The sequence below is a fragment of the Lathyrus oleraceus genome, chromosome 4, assembly GCF_024323335.1.
Source record: "Lathyrus oleraceus cultivar Zhongwan6 chromosome 4, CAAS_Psat_ZW6_1.0, whole genome shotgun sequence".
NCBI classification, from domain to species: Eukaryota; Viridiplantae; Streptophyta; class Magnoliopsida; order Fabales; family Fabaceae; genus Lathyrus; species Lathyrus oleraceus.
Window position 1 is genome coordinate 496,821,742 of NC_066582.1, and position 21,452 is coordinate 496,843,193.

Genomic DNA, 21,452 nt, shown 5'->3' on the forward strand with positions numbered 1-21,452 from the left:
AGAAGGATCATCCTAAAGATCTCATTATAGGAGACCCAAGTAAAGGGGTCACAACAAGATCAAGGGAAGTGATCTCACATGGCTGTTTTGCATCCAAGATTGAGCCTAGGAATGTCAAGGAAGCCTTGACTGATGAATTCTGGATCAATGCCATGCAGGAAGAGTTAGGCCAATTCAAGAGAAATGAAGTATGGGAACTGGTTTCAAGACCTGAAGGAATAAATGTTATTGGAACAAAGTGGGTTTACAAGAATAAATCTGATGAACAAGGGGTGGTTACTAAAAATAAAGCAAGATTAGTAGCACAAGGATACACTCAAATTGAAGGAGTTGACTTTGATGAAACATGTTCCCCTGTAGCTCGCCTTGAGTCCATTAGACTATTGCTTGGAGTGGCATGTATTCTGAAGTTTAAACTGTTCCAAATGGATGTAAAAAGTGCCTTCTTGAATGGTTACTTAAATGAGGAAGTGTATGTTGAACAACCTAAACGGTTTACAGATCCAAATCTTCCAAAGCATGTGTATAAGTTGAGGAAATCGCTCTATGGTTTGAAACAAGCTCCTAGGGCATGATATGATAGACTCATAGTGTTTCTCATTAACAATGGATACAGGAAGGGAGGCATTGACAAGACCTTATTTGTTAAGAATGATGGAGGAAAACTCATGGTGGCTCAAATATATGTGGATAATATTGTGTTTGGTGGGATGTCAGATCAGATGGTCGAACATTTTGTTAAACAAATACAGTCTAAATTTGAAATGAGCCTTGTTGGAAAACTGACCTATTTTCTTGGGCTACAAGTCAAGCAGATGGAAGATTCTATCTTTCCATCTCAAAGCAAATATGCCAAAAACATTGTTAAGAAGTTTGGCATGGAGAATGCAAGTCATAAAAGGACAATTGCTCCTACTCATCTAAAAGTCTCTAAAGATGAAAATGGTGTTAGTGTAGATCAAAGTCTCTACCGAAGCATGATAGGGAGTCTGCTATATCTCACAGCAAGCAAACCTGACATTGATTTTGCTGTAGGTGTTTGTGCTAGATATTAAGCTGAACCAAAAGTCAGTCACATAAACCAAGTGAAAAGGATACTGAAATATGTCAATAGCACCAGTGACTATGGGATGTTGTACACTCATGATGGATCTGGATATGTGCTGACTGGATACTGTGATGCTGACTGGGCTGGAAGTGCTGATGATAGGAAAAGCACATCAGGAGGATGCTTCTTCTTGGGGAACAACTTAATATCATGGTTTAGTAAGAAACAAAATTGTGTGTCTCTGTCCACTGTTGAAGCTGAATACATAGCAGCTGGAAGTAGTTGTTCTCAATTGGTTTGGATGAAACAGATGCTGACTGAATACAATGTCACGCAAGATGTCATGACATTGTACTGTGACAACCTGAGTGCTATAAATATTTTTAAGAATCCTATTCAGCACAGCAGGACAAAACATAGTGATATTCGTCATCATTTTATTAGAGAACTAGTGGAAGATAAAATCATAGCCCTGAAGGATGTTGCTACTGAAATGCAGTTAACTGATATATTTACAAAGGCTTTGGATGCTAATCAATTTGAATGTCTAAGAGGGAAATTAGGGATTTGAATCTATGAGAATTTGTAGCAATTAATTTGGAGTGGAAAAGGTAATAAAAATATTGTTTGCCCACTTAAAATAAAGTGCCCCATTTATGGTAAATCATCACCTAGTATTGGAACTTCTATCTATTGCCTTTTCACACGCAACCTCTACTCAAACATTCCCACCTTCCTTCGACTTCATCAACCTTCTCTACTAGGGCAACATAAACCTTTCCACAAGAACAACAAGATGTCACAACATCCAACACCATTTGGTTCTAAAGCTACCAAACCTACTCACAAAGATAGAACGCCTTCTATGGAATTTCTTGATGAAGATATTTTAGACGTGATTCCCCTGTCTGTCATCCCAGGCGAAGCTCCTGGCTCATCTGCCACTGCATGCCATACTCAAGGTAACAATTCTAATACCCCTAGCTCTAAGGACGACATGCATCACACTAATCGTGTCATTAGAAATCTTGTCACGAGGATCCTCAATGAAGGACACTCTGTAAAGGGAGTTTCTACTCCTCTATCAAGAAGGGACCCATCTCCTGAGGTTGGACCTCACAATGAGAATGATGATGATTCATCTAGGTCTGAAAAAGATATAGCTGTTGAAGGATTGTGCTCTTTAGGGCAAACTTTGTCTAGTAAGAAACCTGTGGCATCACCTACTGCCAATGCTTCTCAGTCTAAGAAGCATGTTTCTGCAAAGAAGGTGATTGACCTAGAAGTTGAGAGTTCAGATGATGAAGATGATAGCTTGCTTCATCACTTGAAGCCTAGTGTGGCTAAGAGGATGAAGACCAGAAATGGTAGGTATGCGGCTGAGATGATGATAGCCAAAACTGCTAAGAAGGCTACTGTTGTAGGCCCCTCAAAGTCTTGGAGCAAGGTTGAGGTTAAGAAGAGGAAAGTGAGAGACAGTTTTGACTCAGATGAAGATGTTGAAGAAGATGTCCATGACATCTCCCCGATCAAGAGGACAACTGTTAGGAAATCCCTTGCAAAACTTGTTGCTGTACACCTGGACAACATTTCTTTCCATCATGAAGATGGAGCAACAAAATGGAAGTTTGTAATCCAAATAAGGGTGGTTGTGGAGAGAGAACTGGGCAAGGATGTTATGGAGGTTAAATAGGTCATGGACCTGATTAAAACTGCTGGATTAATGAAAACTGTTGTTGGGTTATCTCAGTGTTATGAAGGACTGGTGAAAGAATTTATGGTCAACATCCCTGAGGACATTGCTGATAAAAACAACAAGGAATTTTGTAAAGTGTTTGTAAGAGGGAAGTGTGTCAATTTTTCTCCAACTATGATTAATAAGTTTCTAGGAAGAGGAACATAAGGTGCATGTGAACTGGAAGCCACAGACAATGAGGTCTGTAGGGAAATTACTACAAGACAGGTCAAGGAGTGACCTAGCAAGAAGCATCTCCCTGCTGGGAAGTTAACTGTGAAATATGTTATTCTGCACAAGATAGGGTCAGCAAATTAGATGCCAACCAATCACATCTCTACAATCTCAAATGCTCTTGGAAGGTTCATCTTTGCTGTTGGAACCAAGCTGAAGTTTGATTATGGTAGATTCATGTTTGAACAAATTGTCAAACATGCTTCTACAAATGCAGTGAAGCTGCCCATAGCTTTTCCCTCAATAATTTGTGGGATTATCCTGAGCCAGCAACCTGGAATTTTGAGCACAAATGATCTTCCTAGTAGAAGAAAACCTCCTCTATCAGTTCATTACAAATTGTTTAAAGGCAGTCATGTCAATGACATTGTCATGACATCTGCTGTGAAGAAGCCAGCCTCAAAAGGTGGCCTTATTGCTGAGCTGAAAGAAACTTGTAAGGAATTGGATACTGGGATAAGGATAGCAAAAGCCAGGAAGGAAGCTTTGGAGGCTCTGATTGATAGCTTGGAGCAAGCTAATAGAGATAATGTTGGACAGGCCAAGGAAACAGAAGCCCAAACCTCTAGTGAGAGGTCTGAATCTAAAGATGGATCAAGTGGCAGTTCTGGTTCTGAAGTTGATGAAGATGCAAGCTCCTCTGACTAGTTTTGTTGAAGTTGTCCCCCACTTTTCTGATGATGTGCTATGATGGATGTTCTTGGTGGATCTTTTGGCAGTCATGTTCTGATGCCTTGATGTATTTTTTTCTAGGTTCTTTTTGGTTTTTCTGGATTTTTTATCTCAACTATATAGCTGTGTATGTTTGTGGATTTGTAACACCTAACAATATGCCTTGACATTCTGTTTGACTAATAGACATTTATTTTGTCTCTTTGGTCTCTTTTGGTTAAAAAGGGAGAGAAGTAGCTAAAGTAGTTGTAGCTAAAGTAGCTATGCTATAAACAGATGACAGATGATGTTGAAGATGATGTATATTGGAGATAATATGTATGTTACAGGTGATGTTGGAGGTGATGTCAGATGGGGAGGTGTATGTTACAGGAGATGTTGAAGGTGATGTCTGTGTTGAGCATGTGTGTTTAATATGTGTTTACTAGTTGCTATTTTAGCTAGGAAATGTGTGTTTTATTACTTCTGTTGCTAAACTGATGATGTGATTATTCTCTTGTGAAACAAATGGTCTGATGTATATTTTAGCCAAAATTTGCCAAAGAGGGAGTTTGTTGGTTCTATGTGTTGGCATCAATTTTGATAAAACCTAGAGTGTTCACAAGTTGTCACAAGTGTTGTCTTGACATGAGATAACATGTTCCTGCAGGGTGTTTAAAATGTGATTGTGCAGGATTTTACTGAGATGTCAGACCCGATGTCAAGACATCTGTATACAGAATATTCAGTCTGAATGTTATGTATTGTGTGATTGCGCTTTTTATGCTAATCTATGTGTGATTGATGAGATGATTGAGCGCGCCATTCAATCAGTAATTACAACCAGATTGACTTATTTTCCAACGAGATATAATCAGCTGTCATAAGAAGATACGAATGGAAAATAGTTTTAGGGTTTTATGATGTCCAAGCCCAGCCAAACACTTCTATATAAAGGGCATGGAAAACCTGGTTTTAACACACAAGAAATAACGAACGAAATATTGAGAGAGAGTAAGGGTTTCAGTCTTGTGTCTTGTGTATTGTGAGCCATTCATTCATCCATAGATGATTGAATTGGACTGACTTTTGAGTTGTAATTTGTCCACTCTAAGCTTTGAAGCATGAGTGTGTGTTTACTTGGTCGAAGCTTTTAAGAAAGATCAAGTATGTGTTCTTGAAGAGTGTCTTCTTTTCATTGTAATATTTGTTTTTACATCACTGTTGTGATTGAGGGGGAGTGAGTAGGATCTCATATCTAAGAGTTCTTAGATAGAAGTTACACGGGTAGAGATTAGGTGAAAAGACTGTAACTTGAAGTTGTTTACTGAGAGTCTTTGAACTAATTTTGTTTAGTGGATTTCCTTCCTGGCTTGGTAGCCCCCAGACGTAGGTGAGTTTGCACCGAACTGGGTTAACAATTGCTTGTGTCACTTGTATTACTGTTCTTTATCTTTTATCCAGTTTATATTGTTCAGATATTAGTGTCGTGACATTACCTTCGACATCTCATATCTGATACCAGAATTTCAATATTGGAATCAGAATGTCTTCTGATAATGTATTTATTTTGATATAGTTGATTGGATATAGATGAATTGATAAATTACCTAAATAAATGGATGTAACTTAGGGCATGTTTGGTTTAGCGGTCAGGAATGGAAAACAACGGTGAAAATTGACGATAGTCTAGAAACTACAAAGTTTCTCTTTTTCACAGTGAAATGAAATGCTATGTAGTTGTGCTGTATGGTGAGGCTAGTTGAGTGTACTAGCCTAAAATTTGAATCTATTATACACAAAAGTGAGAGTGGGCAGACATGCGGGCATTGCACTTTTACCCTTAAAAATATATAAAATTAAGTAAATATGTTCGCAAAAGTCTAAAAAAAAAATAGGGCGGGACGGGACGGGATGAATATTTTAAAGGGAAAAGGTCAAAATCATTAGTCCACCTTGCACTAAAGTGCGGAAAAAATAGATATGCCTAATGGGGTGAATCCATTTTGTCATCCTTAAATTTCCCTAAATTTGAGAGTTTCTTAATGCTCCTTATATGTACGGAGCAATACTTCTTAGGCACTGCACGAAAATCCAAAAATATCCTGTATCTCGAATATGTATTTTTGGACGTAATTTAAAGGGTAATGCTAACTTGTACCATAGGGGCACAAGTTAAGAAACTCATTTATAGAAATTTTCTATTGAAAATAACAATTAAAATATTAAATTATATATTTTTAATATACCAATGCACAATTCTCAAAACAATACATCTTTATTTAGTTCTTAACTTGTGCCCTAGAGACACAAGTTAACATTATCCAAATTTAAATACATTCAACACCTACTATTCTGAGTGATACATTTTTAGACGCATCTTAACACATACTAATTTATATATTTTATTTTCGATTATAATTGATCTTAAATATGATGCACCATGATGTTTTTTCCAATTCTATTGTGTTTACCGATGCCAAACTTTCTTATTTACCTCAATTGCCTCTTAAGTTAGTTGGTCTATGGTTTGGCATCTCGAAGTCCCCGAAAATATTTGACACTTTATTTGGATCATTCCAAATGATAGCATTCTTACTACTTCAATTAGGACCCCTTACACATGATTCAAAATACTACTCTCTCCATTCCTTTTTAAGTGTTTATATCTTGTAAAAAATTCGTTTCTTTTTAATTGTCACTTCCAAAGTTTAAAATAGTATTAATTGAAATTTTATCAAAATTATCCCTAGATAACTATTATAGAGAAAGAAAAATTAAAATGAATGTAATAAATAATTAAGGATATTATAGATAAAAAAAAATTATTGTTTGACAATAATGATTAGTTTTTTTTGGTAATGTAATTATGATTACTCGACAAAGATGTGGAGTTAGTCCTTAAACTTTTTGCATGCATGGTGAGATTGTCCCTTATCAAAGAATATCCCGAGTGCCTTAGATTTTCACTTGTCTCCTAAATTTTTTAATCCAAATTGTCATGGTTGGATTAAAGATAATACTAATTGTGTGAATGGACAATTCTTCATGATTACTTGCTGGATCATTTGTAAATCTCAAAATGAGTCATTCTTTTTCAATATTAAATGATTAAGTTGGCATGTTAGAAGTCTTATCAATTCTTCTACCAAAGGCTTATCAGGTTAATTTATTGGTTTCCACGGCCTACTAGTGTTATTAAATTGAATATGGATGGTAGCTCCCTTAGAAATTTGTGTCCACCAGAATATATACATATACTTTCAATTCTCTCAGTTTCTTTTATAAATGTCATCATTTTTTAATTTTTTATATATATATTAAAAAAAGTTAATTATTATAATTAATTTTCAGATAATTTTTTATTTATTTATAATACTCTTAATTATTTATTAATTTTTTTTTCTATAGTAATTATTTAAGAGTAATTTTTAGAAAAATATAGATAATATTATCTTAAATTTTGCCAGTGATAATTTAAAAATAATAATTTCTTTTTATAAAAATATCATTTAAAAAGGATCGGAGGGAGTAATTGAATTATTGATTTCTTTAGAAATTATGGTAATACAACAAACTTTAATGCTAACTTGCAAGCGATTGCTCAAGGATTGGAGTTCACTTGGAGCAAATGGTCACAAAAACGTTGTTTGTGAATCCTAATATAGGACATATTATATCCTTAAGATCTTTAGATTGGACTTTAAGTTTAAGTACTCGTTGTGAATGAAATCAGGGATGGTAAAACGGATCTTGTTCGTTGAGCCGGTCTGCACACCCATCAAAAAATGGCGGATTAGATTGAGAATTTGTGTCTGCATATCTGCTCAGTCTTCTTTATTTTAAGCTTGTCCTATCTTAGTCCATCAAAAAAAGGAATGGATTGACTCATCAATCCGCCAACTTAGTTATCAAACACTTAAAATATTTATTTGAACTATAATTTTGAATATTTATTGTGATTCTATTTTATACATTTATTTGTGAATATATTCAATATTTTTTAAAATAAAATTTGTTTAAAATATATTTTATAAAAAATTATTCTAAAAAATAACTTAAAAATCTAATAAAAATATAAAAATAAATCTATTAATCTATAAAAAATATAAACATAATTGTACCTCTAATAAAAACATTATTTGTACCTCTTACCTTTTATTATTTATTATAAGATTAAAATAACATAATATAAACTTTAATTCAATAAAAACAAAACACACAGGCATAGAATAAAAGAAACACAAAAGTTAGTTGTAAATTGAATTATTGGATGATTGATGGAACGTAAGAAGAAAAAAAGGAAGACAAAGAATTGAAACTTTACTTCAATAAAAGAAATACAGACACAAAGGATAATAGCAGCACAAAAGTTAATTGTAATGGAACGTAACAAAAAAAAAATTGAGACGAAAAAAAAAATTGAGACGAAAATAGAAAAGAAGAAAGGTGAGTGTACACAAAATATCTATTAAAGTTACCTGCAAATAATTGTAGTTAGTGAGATTGCAGAAAATGGATAACAACAAAGCATGATGGGGTAGACGATTATTTAATTAGTGGAAAACATGACCAATAAATTTTTATAAAATTTTAAAATAAAAAATATCTGTTACACATCATTTAAAAATAAATATATTATCAATTTTCATAACAAAAATATGAGATTGCAACAAAAACCGTTTAAATTTAAATATAAAAATTAATTTTAAAATAAAATAAAAATAAGAGAATAAAAAATGTAGTTAAATCTAGAATATACTGACATCAATATAAATTCAACATTATTAGTTACTTAATTCAATAATTATTTAGATGACCTGATGTTTAAAAATTTATACATTTAGTTTCTAATATTTTAACAAATGAGGAGGTTTCATGTATTTTGAGAGATTAGTTAGAGTGTGGATGTTATCAATTTAAATAATGAGCACATCCTTATAAGTCATAATCTCAGCACCAACGTCACCATTTATACAAAAGCAATTATTTATATATTTTTATGAGAAAAAAGCAATTAATTATTGACTCTATAGTTGCATTGGTCATATTCATATAGTTTTTTTTCTTGACGGGCATGACTAACTTTATTATTTTGTTGGCATATGGAAAGAAAATGTCTATATACATGGAAAAGATAAGTGTATATATTTTTAATATGAAGTGATTTTTATACTATCAACTAATCAAAAATATATGATCGTTAAATCACATATTTAATTTTAAAATATTGTTATAATATAGTTGAAAGTTGTAATTCTATTAAATATCGGTGTAAAAATAATTTATACTAAAAGTATATTACTTTTAATCTTTTTTTAATATTATTTATTAATTTATAATACTTATTCTTTTTTAGTTGAGATTGCCTTTATATAACTTCTGGTAATGATGTTTAGAAAACGAAGGAGTGTATAGGAATAAAAACTCTAGAAATAGGAAATTCTGCTTTTTAATTGTTTTTATCAAACTGAAAACTGAAATTTAATTTATTTTTAATAATAATAATAATTAAAAAAAAAAATAATAATAATAATAATAATATTATTATTATTATTATTATTATTATTATTATTATAGTCTATATAAAAAAAGTGAGAGTGGAATAACTTTACTCATATCTTTTTTTTATTATTATTTACAAATATTTATAAAAATAATAAATTATAGTTTGGTCTGCTATTTTATCGAATTCGCAAAATTAGTTATCTTATTTTAAATTTAAACAATTTTGATTTTATTTTCATTTTTTACATTATAAAATAAAAAATTATATATTTTTAAATAATGTGACACTTATCAAATTTAATAAATTATCATAGAAGAACGTTTTGTAGAATTATAGATAAAAAAAGTATAATTTAAAAAAGAGATATTTCATCGATTTTGTTGAATTGTAATTCCTTGTGTCAAATCATGTTGCTCGACAGGAACAAGGAAGTGTCGAATCACCTAGTGTGTTAAATTGTGTTAGTGTGTCGAAGCATATTGCTTCTACAGGATTTCGACTTAGGATTATTTTAGTAGTGTTAACTATTTTGGGCTTTTATAATTTTGGGTTTTGACTTGAGGTCCAAGTTAACCTAAATCTATAAATAGAGGGAGTAACCCTTATTTTGTAATGAGGTGAATAGAATATTCATAATATTGTATTCACAGTGTTTTGCAATTGCAAAATAAATAAGAAGTTTTCCACAGTTTGTGGGCAGAGAGAAACTCTGCAGAATTTTATTACTCATCTCCTTCATCGTTCTTTACTTTCTTTCTTTATGCATTGTTCTTTCTTTTCGTTTTTATTGTCTTAGTGATAACAATCTTGTTCATCAAGATTGATTGAAATTCTCCATAGATTTTGGGGGATTTCCAACATCTGGTATCAAGAGCTCCGATTTAATCGATTCGTGGGAAGAAAATCACCATGGCAATGAATCATCCAAACGGGCATTTTTCAGCAAATCTTCTGATTCTCAAGAACAACAATTATGAGAATTGGTGCAAGCAGATGAAGGTTGTGTTCTGTTATCAAGATTTTTGGGATCTTGTGAAGGAAGGAGTAGCAACACTTGCAGAAGTCGCGGCGGATCAAGAAAAGGTTACACATAAAGAATTGAAGAAGAAAGATTATAAAGCTCTCTTTATAATCCATCAATATGTTGATACAGATAACTTTGAAAAAGTTAGTGATGCAGAGTCAGCGAAAGAAGCATGGGAAATTATGAAGAAATCGTTTGGAGGCGCGAAGAAGGTAAAAGAGGTGAGGTTACAAACTCACAAAAGAACGTATGAATTGCTTTAGATGGAAGACAATGAAAGCATAACTGATTTCTTCACCAAGGTTACGAAACTGGTGAATCAAATCAAGGTATGTGGAGAAGTGTTGACATCAAGATCTGTTGTTGGAAAGATCTTGAGGTCGTTGACTCCAAAGTTCGACCACGTGGTAGTAGCCATAGAAAAGTCGAAAGATTTGTCAAAATTGACAAAGGAAGAGCTTCAAGGGATGCTTGAATCTCATGAACAAAGAATGGCTGAAAAAGTTGCAGGAAAGTCGAAGACTGATATGGCTTTGCAGGCTCAATCAACAAAAGAAAGAAAGGCAAAGGAATCTGGAATGGCAACAAAGGAAGAGGAGGTTACAACAATTCGACTGGTCGAAATCAACAAGAAGGAAACTGGTCGAATCAGAGAAAACCCTGAAACCAAGGCAACCAAAGAGGTGGTGTTGCAGGTAGAGGAAGAGGTGGTGGTCAAAAGCCAGACAATAGTCACATTCAGTGTTACAATTGTCAAATGTATAGTCATTATTCTAGTGATTGCCCAGAAAAGCAGAAGAATTAAGAAACTTATGCAAAGCTGGCGAAACATGAAGAAGAAGAGACGCTGCTGATGGTTACAACAAGATAAGAAGAGAAATTCAAGGACCAGTGGTACTTGGACTCAGGGTGCTTATCACACATGTCTGGAAGAAAAGATTTATTTGTCAATTAAAGCCCTCAATGAAGAACATGATGAAATTTGCAAATGAAAATACTCTAGCAGCTGAAGGTGTTGGTGATGTTTTGATTATGAGGAAAGATGACAAGAGGTCCGTAATTTCAAATGTGTTGTACATACCGGGCATGAAGAGTAATTTGCTTAACATATGGCAGTTAGTCGAAAAGAACTACAAGGTGTCGATCGACGACAAGATGATGAGAGTTCTCGACTCAAATGGAAGGTTGATCTTGAAGGATCTAATGTCTCAGAATAGAACCTTCAAGATTGAACTAAATGTGATGGAGCATAAGTGCCTTGCAACAACAGCCAGTAAAGATGAATGGATATGGCATTACAGACTTGGCCATCTTAATTTCAAAGACATAAGAGATTTGAAGAGAAGAAATATGGTTTCAGGATTACCAGAAATCGACATTCCAAACGAAGTGTGTGAAGAATGCGTGCAAGCGAAACAATATAAGAACAACTTCAGTAAGGATGCAGGAAGCAGGTCGAAGGCAATTCTTGAAGTCATATACTCTGATGTATGTGGTCCTCTCCAGGTGGATTCGATTGGAGGTAACAAATACTTTGTTATATTCATAGATGATTTCAGTCAAAAATTGTGGTCTTACCTGATCTAGAAGAAAAGTGAAGTGATCGAGGTATTTTCCAAGTTTAAAACTATGGTCGAAAGACAAAGCAGTCGAAAGATCAAGATTTTAAGGACTGATGGTGGTAGAATATGTGTCGAAAGACTTCGACGCATTATGTGTGAAAGAAGGGAATGTGCATGAGGTAGTGTCACCCTACACTCCACAATAGAATGGAGTCGCAGAAAGGAAGAATAGAACCATTATGAATATGGTTAGAAGTATGTTGAAAGGCAAGTATTTACCCAAAGAATTATGGGGAGAAGTTGTGTCGATTGCGACATATATCCTGAACAGATGTCCGACGAAGAAGCTAGAAGGAATCACGCCAGAAGAATGTTGGTCTGGTGTTAAGCCTAGCTTGAGTCATCTGAGGGTGTTTGGATCTATAGCACATAGACATGTGCCATATCAGTTGAGAAGAAAACTTGATGGCCAGTCGAGTCAGATGATCCTGATAGGATATCATTCGACTGGAGGATACAAGTTGTTAGACCCAGAGAATAACCAAGCAGTTATCAGCAAGGATGTGATCATAGATGAGCTTAAGGAGTGGGATTGGACTGAGAATGTCAAGAAAGATTCAGTGAGAAAATTTTGTGATGAACCAGCTACTGAAGTCGAAAGAGAAGTTCGACAGGAAGAAGTCAGAGGTGAAGCAGGCCCAAGTAGACCTCAGAGAACAAGACATGTGCCTGCAAGATTGCAAGAATGTGTGATTACATCATATGATGTGGTCAATGAAGAAGGTGAGCTGGTACGTTATACTTTCTACGCAGATGTCGAACCTGTCAATGCAGCCGAGGCATTGAAAGATTCAAAGTGGATGAAAGCAATGGACGAAGAGCTGAAGTCAATCGAAGTCAACAACACTTGGTCACTTGTCGAATTGCCCAAAAATAAGAAGGCAATCAATGTGAAGTGGGTATACAAGGTGAAGTTGAATCCTATAGGAGAAGTAACTCGACACAAGCCGAGACTTGTGGCGAAAGTATTTCTTCAGAAAGAAGGAATCGACTTCGATGAATTTTTGCACCTGTTGCTAGGATCGAAACAATCAGGTTGGTTGTTGGTCTAGAAAACATGAACAACTGGAAGATGTGTCAGATGAATGTGAAATGTGCATTCCTTAATGGCCCCTTAGAAGAAGAAGTTTATGTTGCACAACCAGTTCGGTTTGTGAAACAAGGTGAAGAAAGCAAGGTGTACAGGCTGCATAAAGCCATGTACGGACTTAAACAAGCTCCAAGAGCTTGGAACAAGAAGATAGATGGATTTCTAAGGGAGAAGGAATTTGTGAAGTGCACAAGTGAACATGGAATATATGTAAGAAGAAGCAAGAGTGAATTACTTATACTATGTCTCTATGTCGATGACCTGTTGATAGCAGGTAGCTGCAAGAAGGAGATAAAAGACTTCAAAGGTGATCTCAACAAGGAATTCGAAATATCAGATCTGGGTGACATTACATATTTTCTTGGCATCGAGTTCTATAAAAGGGGTATAGGTTTGATGATGCATCAAAGAAGGTGTGCAGGAGAAATTCTCAAGAGATTTGAGATGCAAGATTGCAACCCAACTTCGACTCCAACTTAGCCCAGATTACAACTGTCGAAAGATTCAGATGAAGATGATGTCGACCCAACCCAATATAGAAGACTTATTGGGTCACTTTGATACCTTTGTCACACAAGGCCTGACTTAGCATACAATGTAGGTATGATGAGTAGGTTCATGCAAAAGCCAAAGGTATCACATCTAACAACGACGAAGAGGATACTAAGGTATCTGAAAGAAACTCTCGACTATGGCATTTTATTTCCTACAGCTGATGAAGGAAAATAATGCAAATTAGTGAAATACACTGACTCAAGTTGGTGTAGTGATGTTGAGGATCGAAAATCCACAGCGGGCTATGTATTTATGCTAGATGGTGCACCAGTTGCTTGGAGTTCGAGAAAGGAGCCAGTAGTAGCATTATCGTCATGCGAAGCAGAGTACATAGTTGTTTCTCTTTGTGAATGTCAAGCAACATGGATGGTGAATCTGGTCGAAGAGATAACAACGAAGAGTCATGGAGAAATTACCATGAAGATCGATAGCATGTCAGCTATCAATTTGGAGAAGAATCTGATAGCACATGGTCAAAGCAAGCACATCGAAATGAGGTTCCATTATCTTCGAGAGCAGGTAGCAGATGGGAAGATGAATGTGGAACACTGCAGAACTGAGAATCAAATTGCAGACATCATGACGAAGGAAGTGCAGGTCGAAGTGTTTAGAAGACTAAGAGCTATGATGAATGTAGTTAGCTTAGACACAATGAATTAGATGGTGTGTTGAATTTTAATTCCTTGTGTCGAAGCATGTTGCTCGACAGGAACAAGGAAGTGTCGAACCAGCTAGTGTGTTAAATTGTGTTAGTGTGTCGAAGTGCCGAAGCATATTGCTTTACACAAGATTTCGACTTAGGCTTATTTTAGTAGTGTTAGCTATTTTGGACTTTTATAATTTTGGGCTTTGACTTGAGGTCCAAGTTAACCTAAATCTATAAATAGAGGGAGTAACCCTTATTTTGTAATGAGGTGAATAGAGTATTCATAACATTATATTTATAGTGTTTTGTAGTTGCAAAGTGAATAAGAAGTTTTCCACAGTTTGTGGCCAGAGAGAAACTCTGCAGAATTTTGTTACTCCTCTCCTTCATCGTTCTTTACTTTCTTTCTTTATCCATTGTTCTTACTTTTCGTTGTTATTGTGTGAGTGATAACAATATTGTTCATCAAGATTGTTTAATAGAATAATATACTATAAAGCTTAATCAATGTTTAGCTAAAATTTCAGCTTGTTGATAATTTTCAAGGGTAATTTTTTCTTGTGGCCCTGCTTTTATTTGTTGATGGGGGGCTTTGTTTTTGTTAGGTTGCCTAGCATGAATCAATTTAAATGTTTATATCTACCATTCTACCTCGATCAATTTACATGTTTATATCGTGTAGTATACTAACAACAAAAAGTAATAATAATACTATAGTTACACAGAGATGCATTGAATATGTAATAAAAAAATTAAATGCTATGACAGGGAGGGGTGGATGGTAGATATCATTTAGTACTACATATTAGAGCGCACAAGGTTCTTCAACCCTGAACATCTCGTTGAAAGTACTATTATAGTTTAATATTAAACTATGACCGGTTACAACAAAGTCTGAACTACTTCTCAAATAATAAAAAAGTAAAGATTTTGAAGGCGTAACCGGTTAATCTCGGACGTTAACCGATTACTACTAAATGTGATTTAATTAATGTCAACTGTAACCGATTAATTAAATGGTGTAACCAAATATAAGTCTGAGTTTTGATCTTTTTCTGATATTCATTTGTATGTTTTGGATCTCAATCATATTGTAACACTTGTATAAATGTATTTGACTCATTCTCATTCAAGGTTAATGCAGTAATCACTTCTCACCCTTAACTCTCTCTCTCTCTCTCTCTCTCTCTCTCTCTCTCTCCACATTTCAAATTTCTCCACCATTGTTCACCAATCTTGTGGTTCAAATTTTCAACTTTTAAAATTAAGAGCTTGGTTCTGATTCACAAACATCTAGTGTGCAACATGAATTTTGTTTTCAATGAAAGAATCCTTGCAAACCTACTTATCCTTGATGCGAAGAATTACGACAAAATGGTGCAAGTAAATCAAAGTATTGTTTAGCTACCAAGATATTCTTGAAGTGATAAAGAACGGGGTGAATCCTCTTGTGAATGATGTAACAGATGCATATCAAGCAACACATAAGGAAGAGAAGAAGAAATATTTTAAGGTGTTATTTTTGATCCATCAATGTGTGGATGGTGACAACTTTGAGAAATTTTGTGATTGCGAATCGTCAAAGCAAACATGGAAGATCTTAGAGAAGGCCTATGCAGGGAATGACAAGACAAATATGGTGAAGTTACAAACTCACAAGCGTCGGCTCGAATTGATTTAAATGGAAGAAAAGGAGACAATCAACGATTTCACAACGAGAATCACTCGGTTGGTGAATCAAGTGAAGTCATGCGGAGAAACCGTTACAAAGCAGTATGTTGTTGCGAAAATCTTGTGTTCTTTAACACTAAGATTTAACAATGTAGTTATGGCGATTGAGGAATTGAAGGATCTTGTGAAGATGAGCAAAGAGGAGTTGCAAAGCTCTCTTGAGGCTCATGAGTAAATGATGGAGGAGAGAAATTCTGATAAGACAAAGGTGGAGATCGCTTTGCAAGCTCGTTTCAACGAAAAGGACAAGAGATCGAAAGGAAAATAGTCCATGAAAACTATAGGAAATTTTCAAAATTTTGGTAAAAGAGAGTCCCAAAATTCCAAGAATTCCACTTGTCAAAGGGGTGAGAGCAGCTGCAATAAAAATGGTGGTACAGGAAACTTGAGAGTAGAAAAGAAGAGGTTTGACAAAAGCAAAGAATGCTTTAAGTGTAAAAGCTTCAAAAATTTGGCAAGAGAGCGCAATGCAAACAAGAAGGAACCTAGAAGGGATGAAGCCAAGGTTACAAGACAAGAGTTTGATGAAGAGAATACACTCTTGGTCATGATCACAGAAGGAGAATGCAGTAGTAGCAGGCTGCAGGACAACATCGGCTGCAATTCTGGGAATGCTGCAAAGTTAAGTTGTAACCGGTTACATGACACGTTTAACCAGTTACATGCAGAAGAAAACGATGTGATGAGTACGAAAGGAGTTTAGTGCAGCGAGGAATGGTACTTAGACTCGGGTTATCCTACTCATATGACAGGGAGGAAGGATTAGTTTGTTAAAACTAATCGTGCCACGAAGAATAAAGTGAAGTTTGCGGATGACACCACTCTAGCGGCGGATGACACCACTCTAGCGGCCGATGAGATTGGTGATGTTTTTATCATGAGAAGTGATGGTGGACATCATTGATCAAAGATGTCTTGTACATTTTAGGAATCAAATGTAACCTTCTAAATATTGACCAAAATCTTGAGAAGGGTTACAAGATTCACATGAAAAATAAGGGTTGCGAGTTATGGATGCAAAAAGAGCTTCGGTCCTTAAAACACCTATGGCTGTCAATAAAACCTTTAAGGTTGAGCTGAAGGTTTGGGAGCATAGATGTATTGCTACTGCAGCAAGTAGAGAATAATGGATATGGAACTATCGTCTCGGGCATCTTTGCTTTAGAGATCTCAATGACTTACAAAAAAAATGGAATGGTAACGGGGGTTGCCATCGACCAATATACCGAATGAGATTTGTGAAGAATGTGTGCAAGTGAAGTTACATAAATGTAAATTCAGCAAGGATGCAGATCGTAGAATCAAGAATCACCTTGAGGTGGTGTATTTGGATGTGTGTGGACTGATGCAAGTAGATTCCATTGGTGGTAATAAATACTTTGTCACATTTATCGATGATCATAGTAGAAATATATGGACATACCTAATCAAGAGAAAGGATGAAGTATTTGAAGTGTTTAAGAAGTTCAAGTCCATGGTTGAGAGAAAAAGCAGTCACAAGCTCAAAGTGCTCAAAAGGGATGGTGGAGGCGAATGTCTCAAAAGACTTTGAGAAATTTTGTGATTAAGAAGGGATTGTACGAAAAGATGTCCATTATTGAAAAAGACAATGTTATGATATGTTTTAAAGCAAGTACTAGTAGTAGTAGTTTTTAGTGGTTGAATATGTGTCAGAATAGATTACACAGTGATTGATTTCAGCGTGAGGTTCTATTGACAGTTTCATCTGCACTTTAAAATAAATATTTGTTTTTCTGAAATGTATTTTCAGAATAAATTTATTTATAAAATTTAAGTGTAACTTTAAAACAAATAAAAAATATATATATTAAGATGCGTTCAGATATAAATCTTTGAAAATTGAGATGCATATAAAATTTAATTACCATCTTGATGAATTTTTTTTAGAAATTGATATAACAAAGTGAAATCTATTAAAATATGATTCAATACTTGTCTAAATAATCTTTAAACTTGTAAGTCAATCCTTTCATTCAAGATTTTGATATAACTTTTATGAGTCTAATGACTATCAAACCTAATCTAATTAACAAAAGAGAAAGTGGAGCATAATTGTTAAAATATACTAGTATAAAATAATTATAGTACTAGCCACATAAAAAAAGTGCTCCATAATGTAAGTGAAAATGCAGCACAAGAATAAGTTGCAAACATGATAACTGAACATTCACCCTCATTAACTCCAAATAATTGAGTAATTGTACCTGCAACATTATAGTAAAATAAGCTTATGTAAAAATAATATCCCATTAAAAAAATGATTAAGTTTCTTAAAAATAACTTACTCATGGATACTGCAGGTGGAAGTGTAAAATGAAGCAGCAAAAGAAATTGATACAATGGATCAGGATGGATCAATCCAAAATGAATAGCACCTTTAACAATTCCAATACCTATTCCTGGTAATGCTATAAATCTAACCACAATAATTCCAACAATAATTGGAAGTTGCTTTCCTAATCCTTTTAAGTCTGAAAAAAATATTTTTTCATCACATTCATTTTTATAAAAAAATAATAATAATTTACTAAGTTTTGACAATTTTATTTATTTACTTTTTATAAGATTTGCTCCAACCAACAAGGTAATTGCTGGAATTCCTGCATCCCTATAAATATATTTAAAAAAATTATAATTTTATTATATAATATATTAAAGTGTGAAATATTTAATATTAATTTGAGAATACTTACCCTACCATGACTATAGAGTCTTGAATAACAGCAAGAGGAGCATTGTTTACAATCAAGAGTTTTCGAAATATAGGAACTAGGCCAATTATTAGACCAGCAATCTGCTTATAACAATTTTCTTTGTAGAATGAGATGAATGAAAAATAATAGAAATAAAAAAAATATTAATGAAAAAATAATTCTTACTGCTCCAATTGTTGCTGGTGCAAATAATGCTTTGAGGTTGATCTTTTCTACTATGACTTTTAAATGTTTCATAATCTTTTCATTTTTTGGTACCTAAAAAGTTCATGAAAATATAAGATCATACATAACTTTGATTTTTTGAGTAAGAAAAAACAGAGAAAGATTAAAGTGTTGATAAATGATGTCAACGTACCTTTACTCTTTCATTAGAAATTGTGCATTCAATTTCAAGTTGCTTTACATGATTTGTATGTGCTCTATCTTCATCATCGGAAATATTGATGGAATACACGCGAACAATGTTATACACAATTGTCCAAACGTAAATTGATCCTATCTAATAAAAAAAAATTAATTCAATACTCAATCATTACTATAAGCACACATAAAAATTAAATTAATTGAATAAATTATGTATCGGATTATTATTATATATATCAAATACATCAATTATTCGATAAATCTAAAAATAAATTTATTGTTTATAATAGTAATTAGAGAATATGTATATAATTTTGATTGACTTGAAATAAGAGTTTATTCTTAGGTTTAAATTGAATCTTAAAAAGACGGGAATATAAAATCTTACCGCCATCGTTAGTGAAGCATAACCAAGTGCATTTTTATGACAAATATCTGCATCTCCAAAAGGGTTTCCTTTTTGTTTACAAATAGCTGGAACAATAATCAAAGGCAAATTTCCAAGACTTCCTACACATATCAAACAAATTTAATCATATATATATATATATATATATATATATATATATATATATATATATATATATATATATATATATAATATATAATATATATATATATATATATATATATATATATATATATATATATATATATATATATATAACTGATTGTAATTACCTCCAGTGCAACACCCTAAGACAAGACCATGAAGATGACGAGGAACTCTAATGACTTTAACAAGTAATAATCCAAGAACAGCTCCAATTATAAATGTGAGAAGAATATTCAATGGCATGAACCATCTGCATATAATTCAACAAATTAGACATATCATTCTAATTCAATAATATAAAATTTCTTTTATTGTAGTTTTAAAATACAAACTTACAGCATAAGCAAGCTCTTTGAAGTTATTGTTTCAGCTAGGCTGCCACAAACAAGAGCAGGGGAGAACACAAAAAACACAATCTATACCAAAAAAATAAATAAATTATGTAAATAATTATCATGTAATAATTTATTTTAAATTCAAACAATTTTATCATTCTCTCACTTTTTATTATAGAAAATTAATAAAATATTTGTTTTTTAACTTATATTTTTATCGACAAAGTTCAACAAAAAAATATATATTATTATTTTTCATAAGTAATTTATCATTTAAAAATATAAAATATTGTTAATTTTAAGTTAAAAAAATATGAGAGAAAACCAAAACTGTTTAAATTAAAAATAAGAAATCAATTTCGTGAATAAGATAAAATAAAAACCTTAATTAAATCAATGAAAAATCACATGAGTGGTTGATTAAGAACCTTGTTTCATAGACAAAAGCAAAGCAAAATTGATAATGAATTAAATTATGTATTATGTAGCACAAAAGTTGAATGGTAATTTAAATCATGCTTTGCTTTATTAAGTGGAAGTGACGAAAGATGTGAAAGTAAGTTTCAAAAAGGGTTAGAAAGAATGAAATGAACTTACAGTATTCAAGTTTTTCCTTGAAGTTTCCTGAGTGAGTATATGAAAACGATCAAGTGCAAGAAGAATACCAACAACAGTAATCAACAAAACCTTAACAATTGGCATTAATGCAACAACAAACAGCTTCCAGAATTCCATCAAATTATTACTACCCTGTTATTACATCAAACATCAAATTATAACTTTTTTATTTTTCTTTTTTTCAAACTAACATTCTATTAATAAATTAAAAGAGAAAGATAAAAAAAATGTTGGTTACCTTATGATGATGCTCTGTTTTTGAAGGGACTAGTTGTTTGTAGTAAGTAGAGTGAGAAGAAGAGAGATGAAAAAAAGAATATGGAGAGTTGTTTATATATATATATATTAGCTTACTATATGAAAACTACATGACGATATCGAATTTTCAACCAATTCTATCACTAATTATTTTTATAAATTAATTAATCATATATAATGAACTTAATATAATAACTATTTAATATATATTTTAGTCTCTTAATTCTATTTAATATTTTTATTTAATACTTCACTTTAATTCTTTAAATAAATTAATCTTTTAACTTCAATTTTGTTATACTATTTGATTCATTCCGTCAATTTCTTTAAAAAAATGTTAAATTAATGTGATAGAAAAGTTATTGATTCAAATATGAGCAATATATATATAGAGAGATAAAAATTAATATACTATTAAATCTGTGAAAATAAAACTCTCGTAATTGTATCAGATTTTAATATCATGTGCTGATTTAGATTTATATCAATAACTTTCCTATTACGCTACGTCAAAAAAACTTAACATATAATATTTTTTAATTAAAGAACTAAAGTGAAATATTAAATTAAATTAAATTAAAAGATAATTATATATAGAGTTTAATTGAAATACACTGACAGTGTAAAAGGATTTTACACCGTCAGTTCATCATAGACGTCGGATATTAAAAGAAGTTTGACTTTTATTTTAAAAATCTATAAAGTAATACAAACGGATGATGGTGATGAATCGACGGTG

The 21,452-nt window shown here is 32.8% G+C and overlaps 1 protein-coding gene across 1 annotated transcript; it reads right to left on the reverse strand.

The window, feature by feature from the left end:
* Positions 1-17,807: 17,807 nt before the first annotated feature.
* On the reverse strand, positions 17,808-20,817 carry LOC127076750 (protein PIN-LIKES 1). Its single transcript, XM_051018521.1, has 11 exons — positions 20,694-20,817; positions 20,435-20,587; positions 19,839-19,918; positions 19,628-19,752; positions 19,335-19,456; positions 18,939-19,082; positions 18,746-18,838; positions 18,560-18,660; positions 18,422-18,474; positions 18,152-18,337; positions 17,808-18,070 (listed from the first exon to the last, which is right to left on the reverse strand). The coding sequence occupies exons 2-11, from the start codon at positions 20,570-20,572 to the stop codon at positions 17,946-17,948; spliced, it is 1,167 nt and encodes a 388-aa protein (XP_050874478.1). The 5' UTR covers positions 20,573-20,587; positions 20,694-20,817; the 3' UTR covers positions 17,808-17,945.
* Positions 20,818-21,452: the final 635 nt, after the last annotated feature.